The 19,266-nt window shown below is 37.6% G+C and overlaps 1 protein-coding gene across 8 annotated transcripts in view; it reads right to left on the bottom strand.

Annotated features, from left to right (window-relative positions):
- The window catches only part of Cask (calcium/calmodulin dependent serine protein kinase), a 329,031-nt gene that overhangs the window by 45,305 nt on the left and 264,460 nt on the right, over positions 1-19,266 (bottom strand). For all 8 annotated transcript variants that reach the window (XM_052170182.1, XM_052170184.1, XM_052170185.1 and 5 more), the window contains exons 12-14: positions 16,104-16,181; positions 13,448-13,528; positions 4,865-5,053 (exon numbers count right to left, since the gene is read on the bottom strand). In XM_052170182.1, coding sequence (XP_052026142.1) covers positions 4,865-5,053; positions 13,448-13,528; positions 16,104-16,181 — 348 coding nt within the window. The remainder of the gene's footprint in view (positions 1-4,864; positions 5,054-13,447; positions 13,529-16,103; positions 16,182-19,266) is intronic.

Below are 19,266 nucleotides of genomic sequence, written 5' to 3'. Positions count from 1 at the left end.
AATCACTTTCCCTTAATATCTCTTAACATCGATGGACTCAATTCCCCAATAAAAAAAACACAGACTATTCATCCTTCCTAATTTTTTGGCTCTGCTGAGACCCAACAAGTTCTCGTGATGTTCCTCTGTCCTTCATCTCCAGTGCTGCAGTTATAAGCACATCTGACTTTTTATATGGGTGCTGGGAATCCCAACTCAGCAAGACCCCTTACCCACTGAGTCATATCTTCAGTATCCCCCAACTCCAATTAGCTACAAGTTGCTGCTTTAGTGACTGTATTTGGTTTTATTATAGCACATATATTAAACCTATCAATTTACCTTTGAGTGATACTCTACTACTTCATTTAGAGAAATTTCTAATAGTACAGAGCCATTTCTTTCTACTTGACCTTTATGCTACCTGTGTAATCCATTTTACATACGCTATACATCCCAATGCAAAGTATCTTTGAAAGAGATTTACAAGATAAGCGAAAAAAGTTATAGTCTTTCTTAGCTTTGGTGTATTTACAGATGCTTATATTTGGTCCATTTATGAAAGACACTTTCATTGTCTCCCCAGGTTCTTAGATCTGGTCCCACAATCCAGGGACTCTGCCCACTTTGCTTCAGAACTCCATCCCCATGCACTGGCTTGGGTGGGACAATTGTAAATATTACTGTCTTTGCATCTTCTTTCTCAAAGATCTTTGCCCTTTGCTGTTTGATGTTCAACCTTTTTCACATGTAATTTAATATTTGTTATCATTTCATGTGTTTCAGAGGAGAGGGCAAGAAGCCCAAGTTTCATAGTTATATTTAAAGCCATTTTACATTTTCTTTTTCAATTACTCACTGTGAAGACAACCTTCCATAACCATATATATATATATTTTTTGCAGTAGATCTGGTTGATCTAAGAATCACACAGGGATTGGTTAAATGATGCTGACTCTTAAGCACTCTCTTTAGATTTATATTCATGAGGATAGGAATGGAGTCTAAAATTATGTATCTTTTAACAAGGTCACTTTACAGGAAGTGGTCTTGAATTTGAAGAGGTTAGTAGTAGGCATTCAATTTTGCCTCTCTGGAGAATAACATTCTGTCAGAAAGCGTCATGGGATTATCTGAGAATTTACATTCCAGTTTTGCCTTTGCATGGTTCTTCCTATCTATCTTGAAGCTCTTTGAAGGACTAGGCAAGCACTGTGAAAAGTACAGTTTACCAAAAATGAGTTTGCCTACCTGGCATTCAATTATAATGTTCAAGTTTCATTTCCAATTTGTATATTCAATTAGCATGTATGGTCACTTAGAGAAGTATTTTGGAGAAATGCCACGAATGACTGCATACATCAAACTGAGTTTCATAAGGGAAATGACAGTACAACAGAGAGCCCACTCTTACAGCTAACAGGTTTCTTTATTAACTGACATGAATGGGAACCTACTATGTGGCTGACACTGTTTTAGGCACAGTGGTAAAGGAGGCAGACAGCATCTTCTTTGCCAGGGAAATTTACTTCAAATCAATTACAGTCAACACTTTTTTATTGTGTCTTTCCAAAACTTTCTTTGTCGAGAAGTGACTCATGTTCTTTCTCCAGGGAGTGTACTGGCTCAGCCTGGGATGGGTATATACTCCTGAACCTATCAAAGCTTGAGGAACTGGGTGGGGGCGCTTTCCCCCTATTATGTAAGCTAGTTGAGGTATGATCTTTGTCACTTCTAACTACCGGAGTCACAATCAATAGAGAAATAGTTCTGAGTAGAGTGTTACAAACTGGGAAAATACAGGGTCTACGGGAACTGTATCAACCTTAGGGAATTTATACATTATAGAGAATCTCCAGGCAGAAGAGGTCATGTCAATACAATCTGCAGAGTAATACAGAGCTATGCAGAAGACAAGTTAACAGGCAAACAACCATGGTAATTGTAATAATTATAACTGTTACTGTTAATATATATTTTACATGAAATCCTGTTTTCATGGCAGCCAGTGAAAATATATGCCATCACCAAGATCACATGATTGAGAACAGCCTTTTCAAGGAGACTTTAAGGAGTGATTCAAGATAATTTTATGTTTTCTGAAAAAACTCAGAGATAGATGTGTGTGTTTTTTCCTCAATCTGTATAGTCAGCCCTCATCCAAAAGACAAGCAACTGCTATTGGCTTTCAGATTATATGATCACAAGATATTGCGAGACCTCCTTGTGGTCCCTTACACCTTTCTGTCTGCTTTGCTTGGCTGAACATTACCTCATTTGCCTTTCTGGAATAGGCTCCTTGTTGTAACTGGGCTTGTCAAATTGTGCGAAGCTGCAAATTTACCTTCTTAATGTGGAGCACACTGTGGAAAGTGAGCTCCAGGAATGGGCCTTGTCTTATCTGCCCCTATATCACAGGTGTCTAATGCAGTGCTATACTATATGTACTTTCAACATTTGATTACTGACTCAAAGTACAAAACGAATGAATGAGATTTTTGACTTCTACAGTTTGGAGGGACTTCAGGGTCATTTAGTCAGTGTGCTTCTATAGATGAACAACCTGAGGTCCATGGATCTGAAAGGATGTACGTGCACAAATCCTCCAAAGCTGCTGCCACCCGTGCTCTTTTTTTTTAATTTTTTTTATTTTCTATATTCTTTGTTTACATTCCAAATGATTTCCCCTTTCCCGGATCGCCTCTCCCCATATGTCCCATAAACCTTCTCTCCATCCCTTCTCCAATCACCTCCATCCTTTTTCTCTGTCCTTATATTCCCCTCCAATGCTAGATCAATCCTTTCCAGGATCAGTACCCTCTCCATACTTCTTCATGGGAGTCATTTGTTATATGATTTGTGCCTTGGGTATTCAGGGCTTCTGGTCTAATTAATATCCACTTATCATAGATTGCATTCCATGTGTATTCTTTTGTGATTGGGTTACCTCACTTAGGATGATATTTTCCAGATCAAACCATTTGCCTAAAAATTTTGTGAATTCATTGTTTCTAATTGCTGAGTAGTATTTCATTGTGTAAATATACCACATTTTCTGTATCCATTCCTCCTTTGAGGGACATCTGGGTTCTTTCCAGCTTCTGGCTATTATAAATAAGGCTGCTATAAACATAGTGGAGCATGTGTCCTTATTGCATGCCGGGGAATCCTTTGGGTATATGCCCAGGAGAGGTATAGTGGGGTCCTCCGGAAGTCTCATGTCCAGTTTTCTGAGGAACCTCCAGACTGATTTCCAGAGTGGTTGTACCATCTTACAGCCCCACCAGCAGTGGAGGAGTGTTCCTCTTTCTCCACATCCTCGCCAACACCTGCTGTCTCCTGAGTTTTTGATCGTAGCCCTTCTGACTGGTGTAAGGTGAAATCTCAGGGTTGTTTTGATCTGCATTTCCCTAATGACTAATGATGTTGCGCACTTCTTAAGGTGCCTCTTGGTTACTAAGCCCTGAGAGTGCCAGAATGGGTACCCAATGTGCATGCCCCCCTGTGTGCTGCCAGATAATGGTAAGGCAACTTACTAAGAAAGTGAACAACCATACAAACAGTAGTGTCTAGATTGGAGGCCTCTCTGGAAACTGTGGTCATAGACCTTTCCTTTCTGTATTTCATCTTTATCTGGAAGGCAACTAACTGGTCAAACTTTTCTTAAGTAGGTATTTTGCTCCTCTTAAGAGTTCGAGGAAAGGATATACGTGCATATATTTGAATGGTTCCCTAGAAACGTGCTCTCATTTCTCAACTTGAAATTTGCCCAATGTTCTGTCTCAATGTCACTATCTCCTTGTGCATTCAATTATATGAGTCTGAAGTTTGAGGGTCATCCTTGAGTCTTGTGTCTCTCATTGCAACCTATTATTTCCCTTATTGATTTATTTTCATTCTTTCCTTCTTTTTCTGAGACAGGATATCAACTAGCCCAAGTTGGCCTTGAGTTGATTCTCTTGTCCTCCAAGTGCTGGGGTTACAGGCATGGCCACCAAACCTGGCTCTTTCATTCTTTCTATCTTGATGTACATTCTTCCAGTTCTGAGTACCATGATCTCTTCCCTATACCATGGCAGGATATGCTTTGGTATCTAATCTCCCTAAACTCAGCTTCCAGAGTGCTAGTTCTAAAATGAAAAGGCAATCCAGCTCCATGCTTAAAATGGTTCAACTGCTTTCTGCTGCTTTGAGGATAATGACCAGACAGTCTAACATGCCTTTCAGTACTTGTATGGTCCTAGCCTTGCCATGCTCTCTGCCAGCCAACTGCAGTGCCTTCTTTTCCTTTGGAAACTATGAAAGAGCTATTTTACTCCCAGGTTTCTGCACATTCCCTTTCATTTGCCTGAACTGTTATGTCACGTTAGTTCCCCATCCTTTTCGTCTGCTCAGTGTCTACCCCAGAGCCCTTCCTTGATCATCTCAATCTATGATGCTCCTGAGAATGAGCGCAGACACAGTATCAGTTCTCTAGCATGGGAAAACGGATGAATAGTTTAATGTGAATGGAAGGAATCTTATTTCAGCAATATTATTCAGGTCTCTGAACAGTTCCTGAATTACTTTTCTTCAAACTTTTTGGTGAAAGTAGAAGATATGCAAAGTATTGAAATTTCTGTTTTGGCTATTTATTTATTTATTAATTACATTCCAGAGCAATGACCCTGTTTTTGAAAAGTTGAAAAGTAATTGCTACAGGAGAGGTGTGATGGCCAGCATGTCTAAGACCTGGTTTCAGGCAGAATACTTCTTGACAAAATGGATAGGAGAACTGACGGTGATCTGGAAACTGACTTCTTTAGGACCATCTATATCCCTCCCTCTTCTCTCCCTCCTTGAGCAGCAGTCTGCACAGGGTGTAGTTGAAGCTCTTCCTACTTACCATTGGCTCATCTGTGTTCTTTTGGAACTGTACCAGCCGAACTCTGGTCACATTCTCCATATCCATGTCTCCATTTGCACTTTCTGGAGAGTCGCCGTTTAAATAGGGGGAGGTTGGGGGAGGTGTGACCCTTAATGCTTCATCACTGTAAACTTCATGCGCCACTACATCGTGAGTCTGAAGCAAGGCCTGATTTTTATGAAAGAAGGAAAGGATTATGGTAGCATTCTAGCAGAAATCTGTTACATAAACACATTTATTTAAAGAGACCATAAATGAAGCGCACCTCTAAACTATCAGACCTCAATTTCTTTGTAGCAGATTATCAGGATCGATGGATTTCTTTTTAAAAATAGAATGAACAAGTGACAGAGCAAATCAATGAATGGACGGGCTTGTCGTCCCAGTTAGAGGCATCATCTGCTGGTAGGCTACCAAACTGGATTTAACACACATGTTCAAATCAAGGCTGATATGCTGAAATTTTAAATAATTTAGCAAAACAAATTTTCACTGGGGGCTTTAAACTGATATAACATTTAAAAGATATTTATGCAAAAATTAATGTACTGAATAAGCATCTCCTGTATATGAATAAAAAGATGAAATTAGTATCGCCTACTAGTAGACTGGGTAATGGAAATAAGGGAGAAACATAGATCAAGGAGAATCTACAATCTCCAGGTTCATGCAACGAATGGGCAATTACATGGTGATATCAATTTTTATATAGCCTAAAGGATGAAGATAATTTATAACATGATTTAGGAAATAAAATAAAAAGTGTATAGATATACTTAATACATAAAGTTTTAAAAACACACATATTATAGAACTCTTAAATTTGTTTATACATGTTTATTCACTGTGTGTGCATGTGCACATAAATGAGTATGCACATGTGTCATGGTGTTCATGTGGAGGTCACAGGACAACCTGTGGGAGTAGTTTTCTACTTTTACCTTGTAAGCCTCAGGGATGGAGCTCAAGTTGTTAGATTTGGTGAAGAGTGCCTTTACCTGATCAGCCATTTCATCTCAAAAAGGAAACATTTGAAATGTTTTGTTCTTTTTAGTTTTGGGGAGCTTTGGGATAAATCTGATAATTATTATCATTTTTTAGAGACAGGGTCTCATGCCTTGCAGGTTGGCCTTGAAGTAATTATGTAGGAAAAGATGAGTTTACCTGTTTCTACCTCCCAAGTTCCAGAATCACAGGAGTTTACTACCATACTTGTTTCATGTGGTGTTGGGAATAAAGTAAGTAGTCTTAACAACTGAGCTACACCCCTATTCCTAACTCGAAAATTATTAATTATTCATTTTGCAAAATGCACTAACAAAGAAAGATGATTTCTTTGATTGACACCTGTATATCATCTTGGTAAATTTCAACAGTAAATCTCTTTTTGTTTCTTTAAAAGGGATACCCTTTGTTCCCATCACAAACCCTTTGTAATAAACATGAGAAATTTTAGTTAAAGAGAATTTACAACTGACTATTGGTCTGTTTAGAACATTATACAGATGAGTATGTATATGATAAGTCTAAATTTAGTGTCATTTTCATCTGTAATATGTGTGGTAATGAGATATGCACAGATGATGAAATGTAATTAAATAGTATTTTGCTATCTGAAATAATATCCTAAAAGGCTTATTGGAGCCATGACTTAGCTACTTTAAAGTCACACATAAAGGCAAAAATAAGGTAATGATGTGTTGAAACCAGAAAGGAAGCAGGGTAGTGGATCTTTCTGAGTTTGAGACCAGTTTGGTCTACAGAGTGAGTTCCAGGATCTCCAGGGTAACACAGAAAAACTAAAACCAACCAAAGTCAGAAGGAAAGAAGATGGTGCACTCAGAGTAATGTATTTACTCTGTTTCTGATGGAAATGATCAACACTGCCACAATCCCAGGCCACTGTCCTCAAGTGTAGGTTTGGGTTAGGGTGGCTGTAGGGCATTGACAATGTGGCAATGCACAGGTTTCAAGCAGAGCTCCACGAGGGACCTGGAGACTATAGCTACCAAATGTGGAGGGTGGACCATATGGGCAAGGCCTTCTTTCTGTAGCCATCAGAGAAGCTACGATTTAGAGCAGAGGCCAAATCAGGAATGGGCCAACTAGAGAAGTTCATCTGTAATGATCAGGTTCATCATCTAAGTACAGAGATATCTTTTATGACTCAAGATGCTTTGTCTGATTGCTAAACACAGGCAAGCTTTCGATGGGAATGAGGTCAGCCTCCAAGTCCTATGAATTGGGTAAAATGTTTACGTTGCTCTTTGTAGATAATTTCTATAAGTCCTTTAAAGTTATATAAACAGGTGCTCACATTTAATGTATTATTTATAAGGAAAAATAATTCTTCATTCATAAAATATCATCAAACTGAATTTTTAAAAAGTTTAAGTTATATTGTGAAATAAGGTCACATTTGATATTAACTAGAATTTGCTGCTGTCAATGATTGTTGCCACAAAATACAACTAAATCCCCAGCTGTAATTCACATGTGAAGAGAAAAGTGGAACATGTGCAGAATGCTTATATAATATGGTTAGAAATACATAAGATATAAATAAGGAAATTGGAGTTTGAATATTTTCCTTTAAATGGCCTGTAGAGTATGGCTGAACAATTAGTACTAGGCTGAAAGAGCTGGCAGGCTGTTTCCAGACACAGTCCTGCTATGTACCCAGGTTGGCCTAGAGTTTTCAACCTTTCTGTCTTAGCATTCTGAGACAAGTTTGAGCTTTAATACAGAGCTTCAATTTATCCTTATTTTTCTCTCCTATATTTTTGTATTTGTTTATTTTCTGTGTGTGCATGTGTTTGAACCCATGATTATGCTTGCCATGGCATATGAGTGGAGATCAGAGAACAGCCAGGGGGAGAGGATTCTTTCCTTCCACCACGTGGGTCATTAGCTTTATTTGCTAAGCCATTTCATTGGCCCCTTCATTTTCTCTTCTTTAAGTTATTGCAAATATTTTTAAAAGTGACTGTGTACTGGGTAACTGAAGGTTAATCCTCTGGTTATAATGACTAGAAAGCAAAGAGAAGTCCATATAATTGAACAAATTAAATATTTAATCACAAATATGTTAACAACACTGGAACTTTGATAAAACAAAAATATCAAATTCATTCAAATATCTCTACATAGCTATTGATATTTTTTAAAAGCCCAGGGTTTTAAAATCCTTATTAAAAATAAGTGGGCTAGAGAGATGGCTCAACAGTTAAGAGTACCAAATGCTCTTCCAGAGGTCCTGAGTTCAATTCCCAGTAACCACATGGTGGCTCACAATCATCTGTAATGAGATCTGATGCCCTCTTCTGGTGTGTGTGTGAAGACAGTGACAGTGTACTCACATAAAATAATCTAAATAAAATGTTATTTCACTGTTGCAATGACCAAATACCTTGAAAGAAGCAACTTAAAGGAAAATGATCTCTATCTATCTATCTATCTATCTATCTATCTATCTATCTATCTATCTATCTATCTATCTATCTATCTATCTATGCTGGGCGGTGGTGGTGCACACCTTTAATCCCAGCACTTGGGAGGCAGAGGCAGGCAGATTTCTGAGTTCCAGGCCAGCCTGGTCTACAGAGTGAGTTCCAGGACAGCCAGGGCTACACAGAGAAACCCTGTCTTAAAAAATATGCATAAGAAAAACAAACAAACAAATAAACATATGTGCAAGACAGAAAACTTTAGTACCTAAAAGCCTATTTAATATATATTTCAGAATTTTATTTCTTTCAAGAGACAGTATCGACATATATGCTTGTTCAAGAATTATCAGTAAGTGTAATATAGGCTTACAAGGAAATTAATCCATGTTATGAATAGTATACTTTTTAAGAGCCAGCCAGATCTGGCTTCAGTCTTAAGGAAGCCTTATTTATTTTAGGTGGATGACTTTAAACAAGTTTCTACCTCCCAGGGCAATTTCTACTTCGAAGGCTAGTCACACAACTTCACATCCCAATTAGGAGCAAGTCCTGTTGCTCCATACCATCTCCAACATGAAATCCCAACCTACCCCTCTGCCTCTATCCCCATTTTCTTTGAGTCTCTATCATTTCTTTCAGTGTCTTCTAATTGGTCTTTGTCCTACAGTCAGTCCATTTACAGAATGTGAGCTCCAGCATCTTCCACCTCCTCACTTTTGAGACTGCTTTGTACTATACATTGGCTGGCTTGATACTTACTATATACCTCAGGTTAGACTCAGACTTGGGAAACTTCTATCTCAGCCTATCACGTACTGGGATTACAGGAATGTGTTACTATGCCCAGGAGCAACCTTGAAAGCATGACTCAGATCATATTTTCTTGGTTGCAATCAATCACTCAGTACAATCACTACTTTAATAAGGAGAAAACTCTAGACTCTTTACCAAGGTCTGAAAGAGCCTCCTGCTCTGTAACCATTTTGGTATCTCTTTCTTTTCTTTTCCTAAATCTAATCTTTAATGGACTTTAGCTCTGTTCCGTAAACCTACACAATTTCCTTCTGCCTCTTCCTCCTGCTTGGATGTTCAGGGGCCCAGCTCATCTGAGAACAAGTCTTAGCTAACTCTCCAGAGGGCTTTCCTCCGAGGATATAAATGGCTCACACTTGTACTACTGCCTCTATACCACAATCTCAGTCTATTTCTAATCAGAAATCCCCATCCTGCAGCCTCACTGAAATGGGAAATTCCTTGAGGGCTGAGACTGGTTTTCCTATTCATGACTACATCCTTAGTGGCTAGCATAGACTACCTGGTACACAGTAGGCATTTAGATATGATATATGAATAAAGATGTCTTTTATGTACTGAGCTATGTTTTCAAGGAATTTGAGAAATTATTTCTGAAAATGTTTACTGATAGGGACACACACACACACACACACACACACACCTCTCTAGGTTTAGAAATGCAAAATAAATCAAGACTTAGAAGGTAGGTAAGCTGTGAGGCACTGGTCTGTATGAACTTTAATGATTTTTTTTTCCTGGAAAAAAATTTACTCAGTCAAAAAGGTCTTATTTGGGTATAATGCTAATTTATTTATGTAGTCTTCATCAAGTGTAAAAGATTTACTAGTCTGAAATGTTCCTATATAATTCTCTGAAGTAGCTCAGGTTATACAGCAATTTGTGGAGAACACAACTCACAGAGCAGTGAGTAGTAAGGCGAACCTACTTGCAAATGGGCCAAATCTGCTCAGCAGTTTACTAGAGCACAATATAAGCTCTGTGCACAGGCAGATGACACGCTGCGGGGTAAGTAATAATCCTCATTAGTTAACACTGATGAGGCATTAAGCACATGTCAGGCAGAACCCAGGCTAAGCACAGTAGACAAATCTATTTAGTTCTGATTCCAACTAAAAGAGTTGGGCTGGAGTTCACAGAGCTATTTCACAGCAGCAAGGATGGAGTTTAACCTCAGGCCCACCTGAATTAAGAGGTTGTAACCACATTTATCCCATAGAAGATGTGATATCTGAAAATGAATGAAGTATAATCTGGTAGTGAACAAAACAGTATCAAGCGTAATTAACTCCTGTTAGTTGTGAATACCCAAATTTGAGGATATTGATAGGACGCAGATTCTTTTTATTTCTCTGCTCCGGTATACAGAGGATAATTGATTAAATGAGATCTCAAGCTCACGAAGCTAAGCTTAGACTAGGGCAGACACTGGAGATCTGACCAGACCCATTCTCCAGGGAAAGGACCTGCTTTAGCAAGTCAGTGTGTACTAGAATGACACACAGGAATAGAAAGTAAAGAATAGAGGTTAGCATGGTATTAGAGTTGTGTTCTCCACGGTTTTGAACAGACTGGGAATTGCTGTATAACCTGAGCTACTTCAGAGAATTATATAGGAACATTTCAGTAATTAGGAATGACTTTAACAGCAAAGGTGGGATTCGAACTGAGCTCTGCACTGACACATTTCATCTGTAAACTTGTGCTTGCTCAGACTGAAGTATATTTCTAATTCATTACCATTGGATAGAACAGAGTTAGCTACTCCCAGAGATGTGCTTGAGTTCAGCCATTAAAACTTAGAAAATTAGGGAAGGGAAATAGAAAATAATAATTACCTAGAAGGGTAATGGTAAAGGTTTTTTTTTTGTTGTTGTTGTTGTTTTTTGTTTTTTTTCTTTTTTGTTTTTTGTTTTTTGTTTTTTTTTTGGTTTTTTTCAAGACAGGGTTTCTCTGTATAACCCTGGCTGTCCTGGAATTCACTCTGTAGACCAGGCTGGCCTCGAACTCAGAAATCTGCCTGCCTCTGCCTCCCAGAGTGATGGGATTAAAGGTGTGCACGACCACTGTCCGGCTATAGTAAAGTTTTATAAGCATTGCATGTACAACGGAATAGCATGTACTTAAAACCTCACAGGCATCGATATGACCAACATGCTTCATTGTAGCTATGATTTTAAAACCAACATTTAAAATAAATACTTGTAATAAGAATAAGGCTTTTGTAATGTACTTATTTATGGTTTTGAGATTTATTTATTTATTTATTTATTTATTGTTTTGAGACAGGGTTTCTCTGTGTAGCCCTGGCTGTTCTGGAACTCACTCTGTAGACCAGGCTGGCCTTGAACTCAGAAATCTACTTGCCTCTGCCTCCCAAGTACTGGGATTAAAGGTGTGCGCCACCACTGCCCGGCTGAACAACAAGGTTTTAAAGTCACATTTTCACCCAGAGGGAAGTTAGCTGTATTTTTAACTCTTTGCATATATTCCATATTATATTCATCAAGGATTTTCACCTATAACTGTGCTTTTTTTTTAAAAAAAAGATCTGTCCTATTTTCATTCATGTGTCTGTGTCTATATAACTGTGTGTATGTGACCTTGGAGGCCAAAAGATGTTGGCTCCCTTGGAGCTGGAGTTATAGCAGTTATGAGCTACCTGACGTACGTGTTGAAAACTGACCTTGGGTTTTTTGGAAGAGCAGGAGGCACTTTCCACCACAGAGCCATCCTGTCAGCCCTGTAATTCTACTTGTGAATTGCAGGTAAGTAGATGTGAACTTCTTTTCTACAAAAATGTTTCTTAGCTATTTTGAGTTTTAATAATTGGCTAAATATAAGTGCTATTCCCATTTTCATAGAAATCAACAAAAAAGTAAGAGGGTTCTGCACTGTCTAAAACAAAAATTCCTGCAGCCACATGGTGGAAGGAAGACTCTTTCAGCTTATCCTCTGACCTCCATGCATGCATTGTGGCACACGTGCCCCCTAAATAAATATAATGTGAAAACCGAAGACAGTTTTTCATTTAAAAAGTTGCCCTCAATTTCAGTTCTTTGTAGTTTAGGCAGCATAGAGTTCCAGTGAGTGATGTGAGAGCACAGGGAAGCAGACGAGTATGTGAGGTCTTCAGAGTCCTTGATGGGCATTTCACAAGCGGCACCTTTACAACTGTGACACAAGGTCAACAACAATATTAAAATAAAACTATTTGTTATTACCTAATATCAGACTAATATCTTTGTCTGATATTATAGTCATGAACTACAAAGTGACATTTGAGCCAATGAAACACTACATAAACAAGATTATATTGAAAGCAAAATATTCCTCGGGGGCCTAGTGACTTCATGGCACAATGCCTACTTACTTGGCTGTGGTGTTGATGCTAGCGCAAAGAAACTACTGCAGTTAGTTCGGATGAAAGCATAATGCATACAGCTATCTATGGCCCATGGGGCTTGAGAGCCTCCTGGATTAGGTATCTACTTCTTTTTTTAAATTATTAATTTTTAAAAATTTATTTATTTTATATATGTGAGTATACTGTCACTGTCTTCAGACACACCAGAAGAGGGCATTGGATCTCATAACGGATGGTTGTGAGCCACCATGTGGTTGCTGGGAATTAAACGCAGGACCTCTGGAAGAGCAGTCAGTGCTCTTAACCGCTGAAGCATCACTACAACCCTTAAACCATTATTTTACAGTCTGCCTCTTCTACTTAGGAAAAGTTTATCATGGGAGCACATGCTTATAATCTTAGTACTTAGGAGTTCAAGGCAGGATCTTGAATTTGAGGCTAGTCTGGGCTACCTAGTGAGATCCTACATCAAAAAAAAAAAAAAAACCAAAAAACAAACAAAAAAAAACCACCCCCAACCCCCCCCCCCCAAAAAAAAAAAACTAAAAGCAAATGTAAAAATGTATGTTTACTATCCTGGCTCCAGCCTCACAAGCTTGTGTTATGATGTCTCTTGATTTTATTACTTCTCTAGTGCTTGTTAAATTTCATATGGTTCTTCATGTGAATCTAAGCACCTCCCAGGACTATGCTATACACACCGTGTAGCCTGGTGTACACTAGAAGCCTCTATTACCTAGGCTCTTGTAAGGACACTCTATGATGTGCTTAGAATGACAAATTGCCTAATGATATATTCTTCAAAATGCATACCAGCAGATGACATGACTGTACAAAGATAAACATATATTTGATGACGCTAGCAATATTTTAGGAAGGTTATTAAAACCGTCTTGTAAAACAATGTTTTATGTTTAGTGACGTGTTACTTACCATGAAATGAGGTTGTGTTAAAATACGCTTTAGTTCCTTCGCATCATTATTCTCAGGGTAACATGAAATTTCTTCCAATACCTACAAAGACAAATAAGATACACACTAATGCAAAATGAGCTTTACAAAGCATGGAACTCCTTTAAATTAAAAACCATGAATGTGTTTTCTTTAAGCAGGAAAGGCAATTACTTTCAAAAAACATTTGTTGAGTTCAAAGGTTATTGAAATATAAGAATATTGATAGTAATAAAATGAAATATTTTGGGTAATAATAGTTTGCCTTCATTACTCAACTATGACATAAAGGTAACAAAAGCCTAATAAACAAAATGGGAAGTTTGTAACACATACTTACTACATGTTTAAGTAACTTAAGTAGTTTAATGAAAATATGCCTTACAAATTCCCTTCCCAAATCAATTTGTACTAATAGTTAATACTTGCCCTTTAAAATTTAACAGCACTGCTAGTTCCTTAAAAGATGACACAGGTTCAGTGAAAACAATATACAAAAGACTGCTAATTAACTAGCATAATTAACTAAGAATACACATAAGTAATTTTCCTTGTAGCCTGGCAGGAATAATGCTGTTCTCCACGCTTATCTTCCAACACAGAGAAAAGTATGCTTTCTACCAAATGCTCCTTTGATGAATTTCCAGTGAGCCCAAGACCAAACTTAAAAGTTTAAACACCTTCTGCAGTAAACTTTCATTGCAAATTAGGCATTAACATTTTCTCTGCATTGTTGAAAATGCTGCTTGCAAGTAGACAGTTCTTAAAACCTTCTCCCTTCCACCTGGGAATGGAGTTTGTCCACCAGCCTCTGGGAGCAGGGCCTTTGTTTTTCTGAGCAGGCACCTGTTACTTCTCTTACTGCAGATGCCTCACAGAGACCTCTACACTGCACTCACTTGAATTCTGATCACAGAACCTATCTAGGATTGCCACGGTACCACTGGTTACAAGGGGCACACAGCCCCTCAACCAGTAGGACTCTCCCACCTTCACCTTCAAGGACTTCAGAAAGGGGCTCATTCTTCCTGAGTCTCAGATTTTTGCATCCCACCATGTAATGTGCTCTGCTACTTAAGCGTGGGGAAGAGTGGGTGAAGCAAAAAATGAACACACAACACACACACACACACACACACACACACAAGGAATGAATGAATGAATGAATGAAATACACGTGCACGCGCACACACACACACACACACACACACTCTAAATCAACCAACAAAACAGACACCTCTCACACATATACATACTAGTGTTTCTTCCTCAAATACCCTGTTAATGGCTGCTGGTTATGCGGCTAATTTATATGGCTTAATGACATTACCATAGTTCTCTTTGGTGTATTTTCAACTTCTCTTCTAGGAAACAGGGGAAAACACAAACTATTTTCTTTCCCTTACTACTTTCATGGCCCATGATCCTAAGTACTGAGGTATGACCTCCTAAGCTAGGGGAAATTCTTCAACTGTAAAGTTAGGACAAAGGATTGTCCCCAGAGTATTTCTGCTTTTGTCTGTTTGGGTATCATCAAGATTGGGCAGTGGCTCGTGATTCCTGCCCGATGGTGTAATTCCTTTCAAAGAATGTTTGCTGAGCAAAGTAAGACAGACTTCTCTTACCCGAGACTCACCAAGAGGGCAGGCCTGGCAGCCACTCTGTCTAATTTCTCAGTGAGTATATGAGCATAAACAACGAATATTTTAGCAAAAGTCATGTTTAACTTCTGCTAAGAAGCTAGATGGGGTGGTATACACCTGTCATCTCAACACTGGGTACATGATGGGATTCTATCTTAACAAAACAAAACCCAGAACAAAATCAGCTCGGAAAGGGATCAAATTATGTCTTCAATACATTTAGTAATCACATTTAGTAATCATACTTTATAAAAGTATTTTTAAAAGGAAATGTTTATTTGCATAAAACTTTAAAAAAATCAAAGATTAAAAATAATAAGGCACCTACTAATGGGGTAATTTCTACATCATTTTAGCAATAGGAGAAAATTACAGTCATTGTGCTATAGTTATAAAGACCAAATAAAGGTGTAAAATGCTTATTACACAATACTAGGCCCAAGCCAACATATTTCAATTGGTAATACATTAAATCTTATATGCAAATGAACACTGATAGGATTCTGGGTGAATTTTGTTTTCCAAGCTGTCTGCAAAGCCATGCTTCTATAATAAGCAAGTATGAAAAAAGCTTGTGGGAGATACTTTTATATATTGATACATAAAAAATGACTTCTTTGAACTTAGTATATTTAATTGTTCTGGAAAGTCAATTAACCTCTACATAGTACCAAATTAAAAAAGCAACTCAAAAATTTGAAGCATGTCTATTTTTACCAGGCACAGTAAAATAATATTTAAAAAAGACAAACCCATCCCAAAAAATTAATAAGTTCATTTGCACAGCAGAACCAGAAGGAGAAACCTGAAAAATCCTGTTGCTGAGACCTTTTTCTTTCTCATATGGATGCTCAAATGATAAACTTAGCAATCAGAATCAGAGTATGTGTCAAACTGCCATCCTAAACAGTAAGCCCCTTAACATGCACAGACATCTTCAGGAAAGGTAGTAAACGTGACAATGCTAAGTACTTTGAGAAAAATATGCCACTTACCTCTTTGGCTCTCTGTACTGCATCACTTGGAGGATTCCTGATTTGTGGCGAAGACTTTGTGTTTATTTTGTCATACAGCTAAAAAGCAAAGAACAAAATCCAATCAATACACATCATGTTTTGCTACAGTTTACAGCCTTTGGTTTATTCTTTCAACAAACAATATTTGTCCTCTTAAAAAGTCAGGACGATGGTATCAGTGGGTCTTCTTTGCAATTGTTCATCATTTAGAATATGAGTTTTATGCATATCTTTTAAAGTAAATGATTTTAAAGAGAGGAACCAAAACTCTATCCTTAGCAATTAAGGTTTGTCAATATAGCAGCAACCCCAGTGTTTCCCTCCGGACAGAAGCAACGTTCACTAATGGGAGTGTGGAGTAAAATGAAAGAACAGATTCTGGCCAAGAAGAGTCTGAAAGAATTTTCACAGAAGCCTAGATCTTGGGAAAGGGCAAATGCAACTACTTCTAGGAAGGAATGTTCTCACAGAGGTTTCGGCTCGTCTTATCAGGGATATTCATTAACAGAATCAATGCTGGAGACTTCAACAGGGAGTAGAGGACAGAAACTTGGTCTCTTTTGGCTTTGCAAATTCAAGGAGTATGAGAAGACTGAAAAAGATCTAAATATACTTATGATTCCCCCCAAACTTGAAAGAATCGAACAGAAACTTGATAAAGAATTAATCTAATTTGTCAGAGAAAATAGATTGCAGTCTAGAAGTGTAATTAAAATACTAGTTCTACCTCAAATGGAATGGCTTGCAGTCAGTGGCTGGCCTGCTTTGAAAAGTACAATGCTAAAAATGACCTCTGTTTGTCTGATGGCTTCTATTTCCTAACTTCTCTAAAACAGCCTGAGATTTTGGGGGTGGTTTGGTTCCCCACCTTTTTTTTCCTTCTACACACCAATGCTATTTCAGAGGTGAAATACTGACTATAAACATTCTTCAAATTATAACTAGATGCAAGATAAATCTTTATGACTTGTAAATATTTAGGCCAGTGAAGTAACAAAAATTACCAAGAGAACATGAAAGTAGAGGAGTGGCTATTTTTACATGATGCCATTAATTAAGAAAGTACTACTGGATTGAAGACTGAAGAAATATTTGAGCAGAACAGCAAAATGCTACTCAAACATTTTATTAACATTTTAGGGCACGGGTAATATGCTGTTTGACCAAATCCTTGGAGAATATAAATATATATGGTCTCCGTCTTCTTAAGGTTTCCATCTCTAGTGAATTCTAACTAAAATTTGGGGGGAAAAGTACTTTCTTATAGAAATAGGCAGGGACTCACTATGTAGCCTTGGCTGGCCTGGAACTTAGCATGTAGAACAGGCTGGCCTCTAATTTGTAGATATCTACTTGTCTTTGAATTCAGAGAGTTAGGTCTGTGCTGCCTCTAAAGTATTAGGATTAAAGGGTATACCATAATGCCCAGCTTACAGAAATAATGTAGTGATTAGTTTCCCAGACTAATCTATGAAAAGAAATTAAATACTGCATACATAAAATATTAAAAAGAAAATATCATCAAAGTGAATGCCATCTACTACAAAATCCAAAACAAAAGAAACTATGAATTATAAATATTTAAATATATTACACTTACAAGATGAATACATCTTATTATATCTGTTGATAACAGGCTTATATTTTTGTTGACAGTAAATACCATGCTGTATTCATTTTTTAAAGATTTATTTATTTTATACCATTGCTCTCTTCAGACACACCAGAAGAGGGCATTGGATCCCATTACAGATGGTTGTGAGCCACCATATGGTTGCTGGGAATTGAACTCAGCACCTCTGGAAGAGCAGTCTGTGCTCTTAACCACTGAGCCATCTCTCCAGCCCCATGTTGTGTTTTTAGCAAAATAAAATGATATGTAAAGACACTAGGTCTGAGAGATGGCTTAGTATATAAAGACATGGTTAGCTAAGCCTGTTAACACGAACTTGATTCCCAGGTGGTAGGAGAGAACCAACTCTCAAAGGTTGTCCTATAAAATCCACATGTGTGCAATCCTATAACCCCCACCATAGAATATAGTTTTTAAAAGATTAAAAAAATACATTTAGTGATGCTGGGCATAGTAGTACACGCCTAAATCCAGCACTCTGGAAGTAGAAGGAGGCTCTGTGAGTTTGAGACCAATGTAGTTTAAAAAGTGAGTCCAGGACAGCTGGAGCTACATAACAGAGGGACCCTGTCTCAAAAACCAAAATAACAGCAAACACCATCACTACCACCACTTTTTAGCTTACAGGTACTTTGTGTACACATTATGGCCCAGTTTAGTGTTTTCTTGAGATTGCTGAGTTGCAAATGAATGGGTCTATTTCCTGCGTCTTCGCCTGAGCTCTTTCCCTTCTGTTGGTTAATATATATACACACACACACATATATATATATGTATATATATATATATACACATATATATGTATATATTTAACTCATAGGAATCTGTTTTCTAATGAGCAACAAAAAGGGGTTGGGTCTGGATGGGAGAGAGGGTAGGGAGAAATTGGATGGGGTAAAGAGAGGGGAAAGTTTATGGATATATTATATAAGAAAAATTACTTTTAATAAAAGAAAAATTACAAATTTGAAATGCTTTAAAATCAGAAATGCTCCAACATCTGAAATGTCCCCAAATCTGAAACCTCTATAATACCAATCTGACTCCACAAGTGGAAAATTCCACATTTAACCTCACATAAGAGGTTATAGTCAAATTCCAGGCACACTGAAAATGTTGCAAAAAATTATTTTCAGGCTGTATGTACTGTACATGCTATATATGGAACATAACTGAATTTTATATTTATATTTTGCTCCTAATCCCAAAATATCATTATGTGTACTCAAATATTTAAAATTGGGAAAAAATCCTCTGTATAAAACCCTTCAGTTCTCAAGCATTTCAGATAGATATTTAACTTGCATCATTAGGAACAATGATGACTGCTTCTTTTATTGAGCACTTACTAGATGCTAATTACTAGTCAAAGACCTTAACATAAATGCATTCACTTAACCATCGCTAATCTTGCAAGGCTGGTGCCTCTGTTATTCCCACTTTACAGATGAGGAAAACAGATAACAGTGACGTAAGAACTAGCTTTAAAGTAAAGTTCTAGCTTTAGGA

The sequence above is a fragment of the Apodemus sylvaticus genome, chromosome X, assembly GCF_947179515.1.
Source record: "Apodemus sylvaticus chromosome X, mApoSyl1.1, whole genome shotgun sequence".
In the NCBI taxonomy this organism is placed as follows: Eukaryota; Metazoa; Chordata; class Mammalia; order Rodentia; family Muridae; genus Apodemus; species Apodemus sylvaticus.
This window is presented reverse-complemented; position numbering and strand designations above follow the sequence as displayed.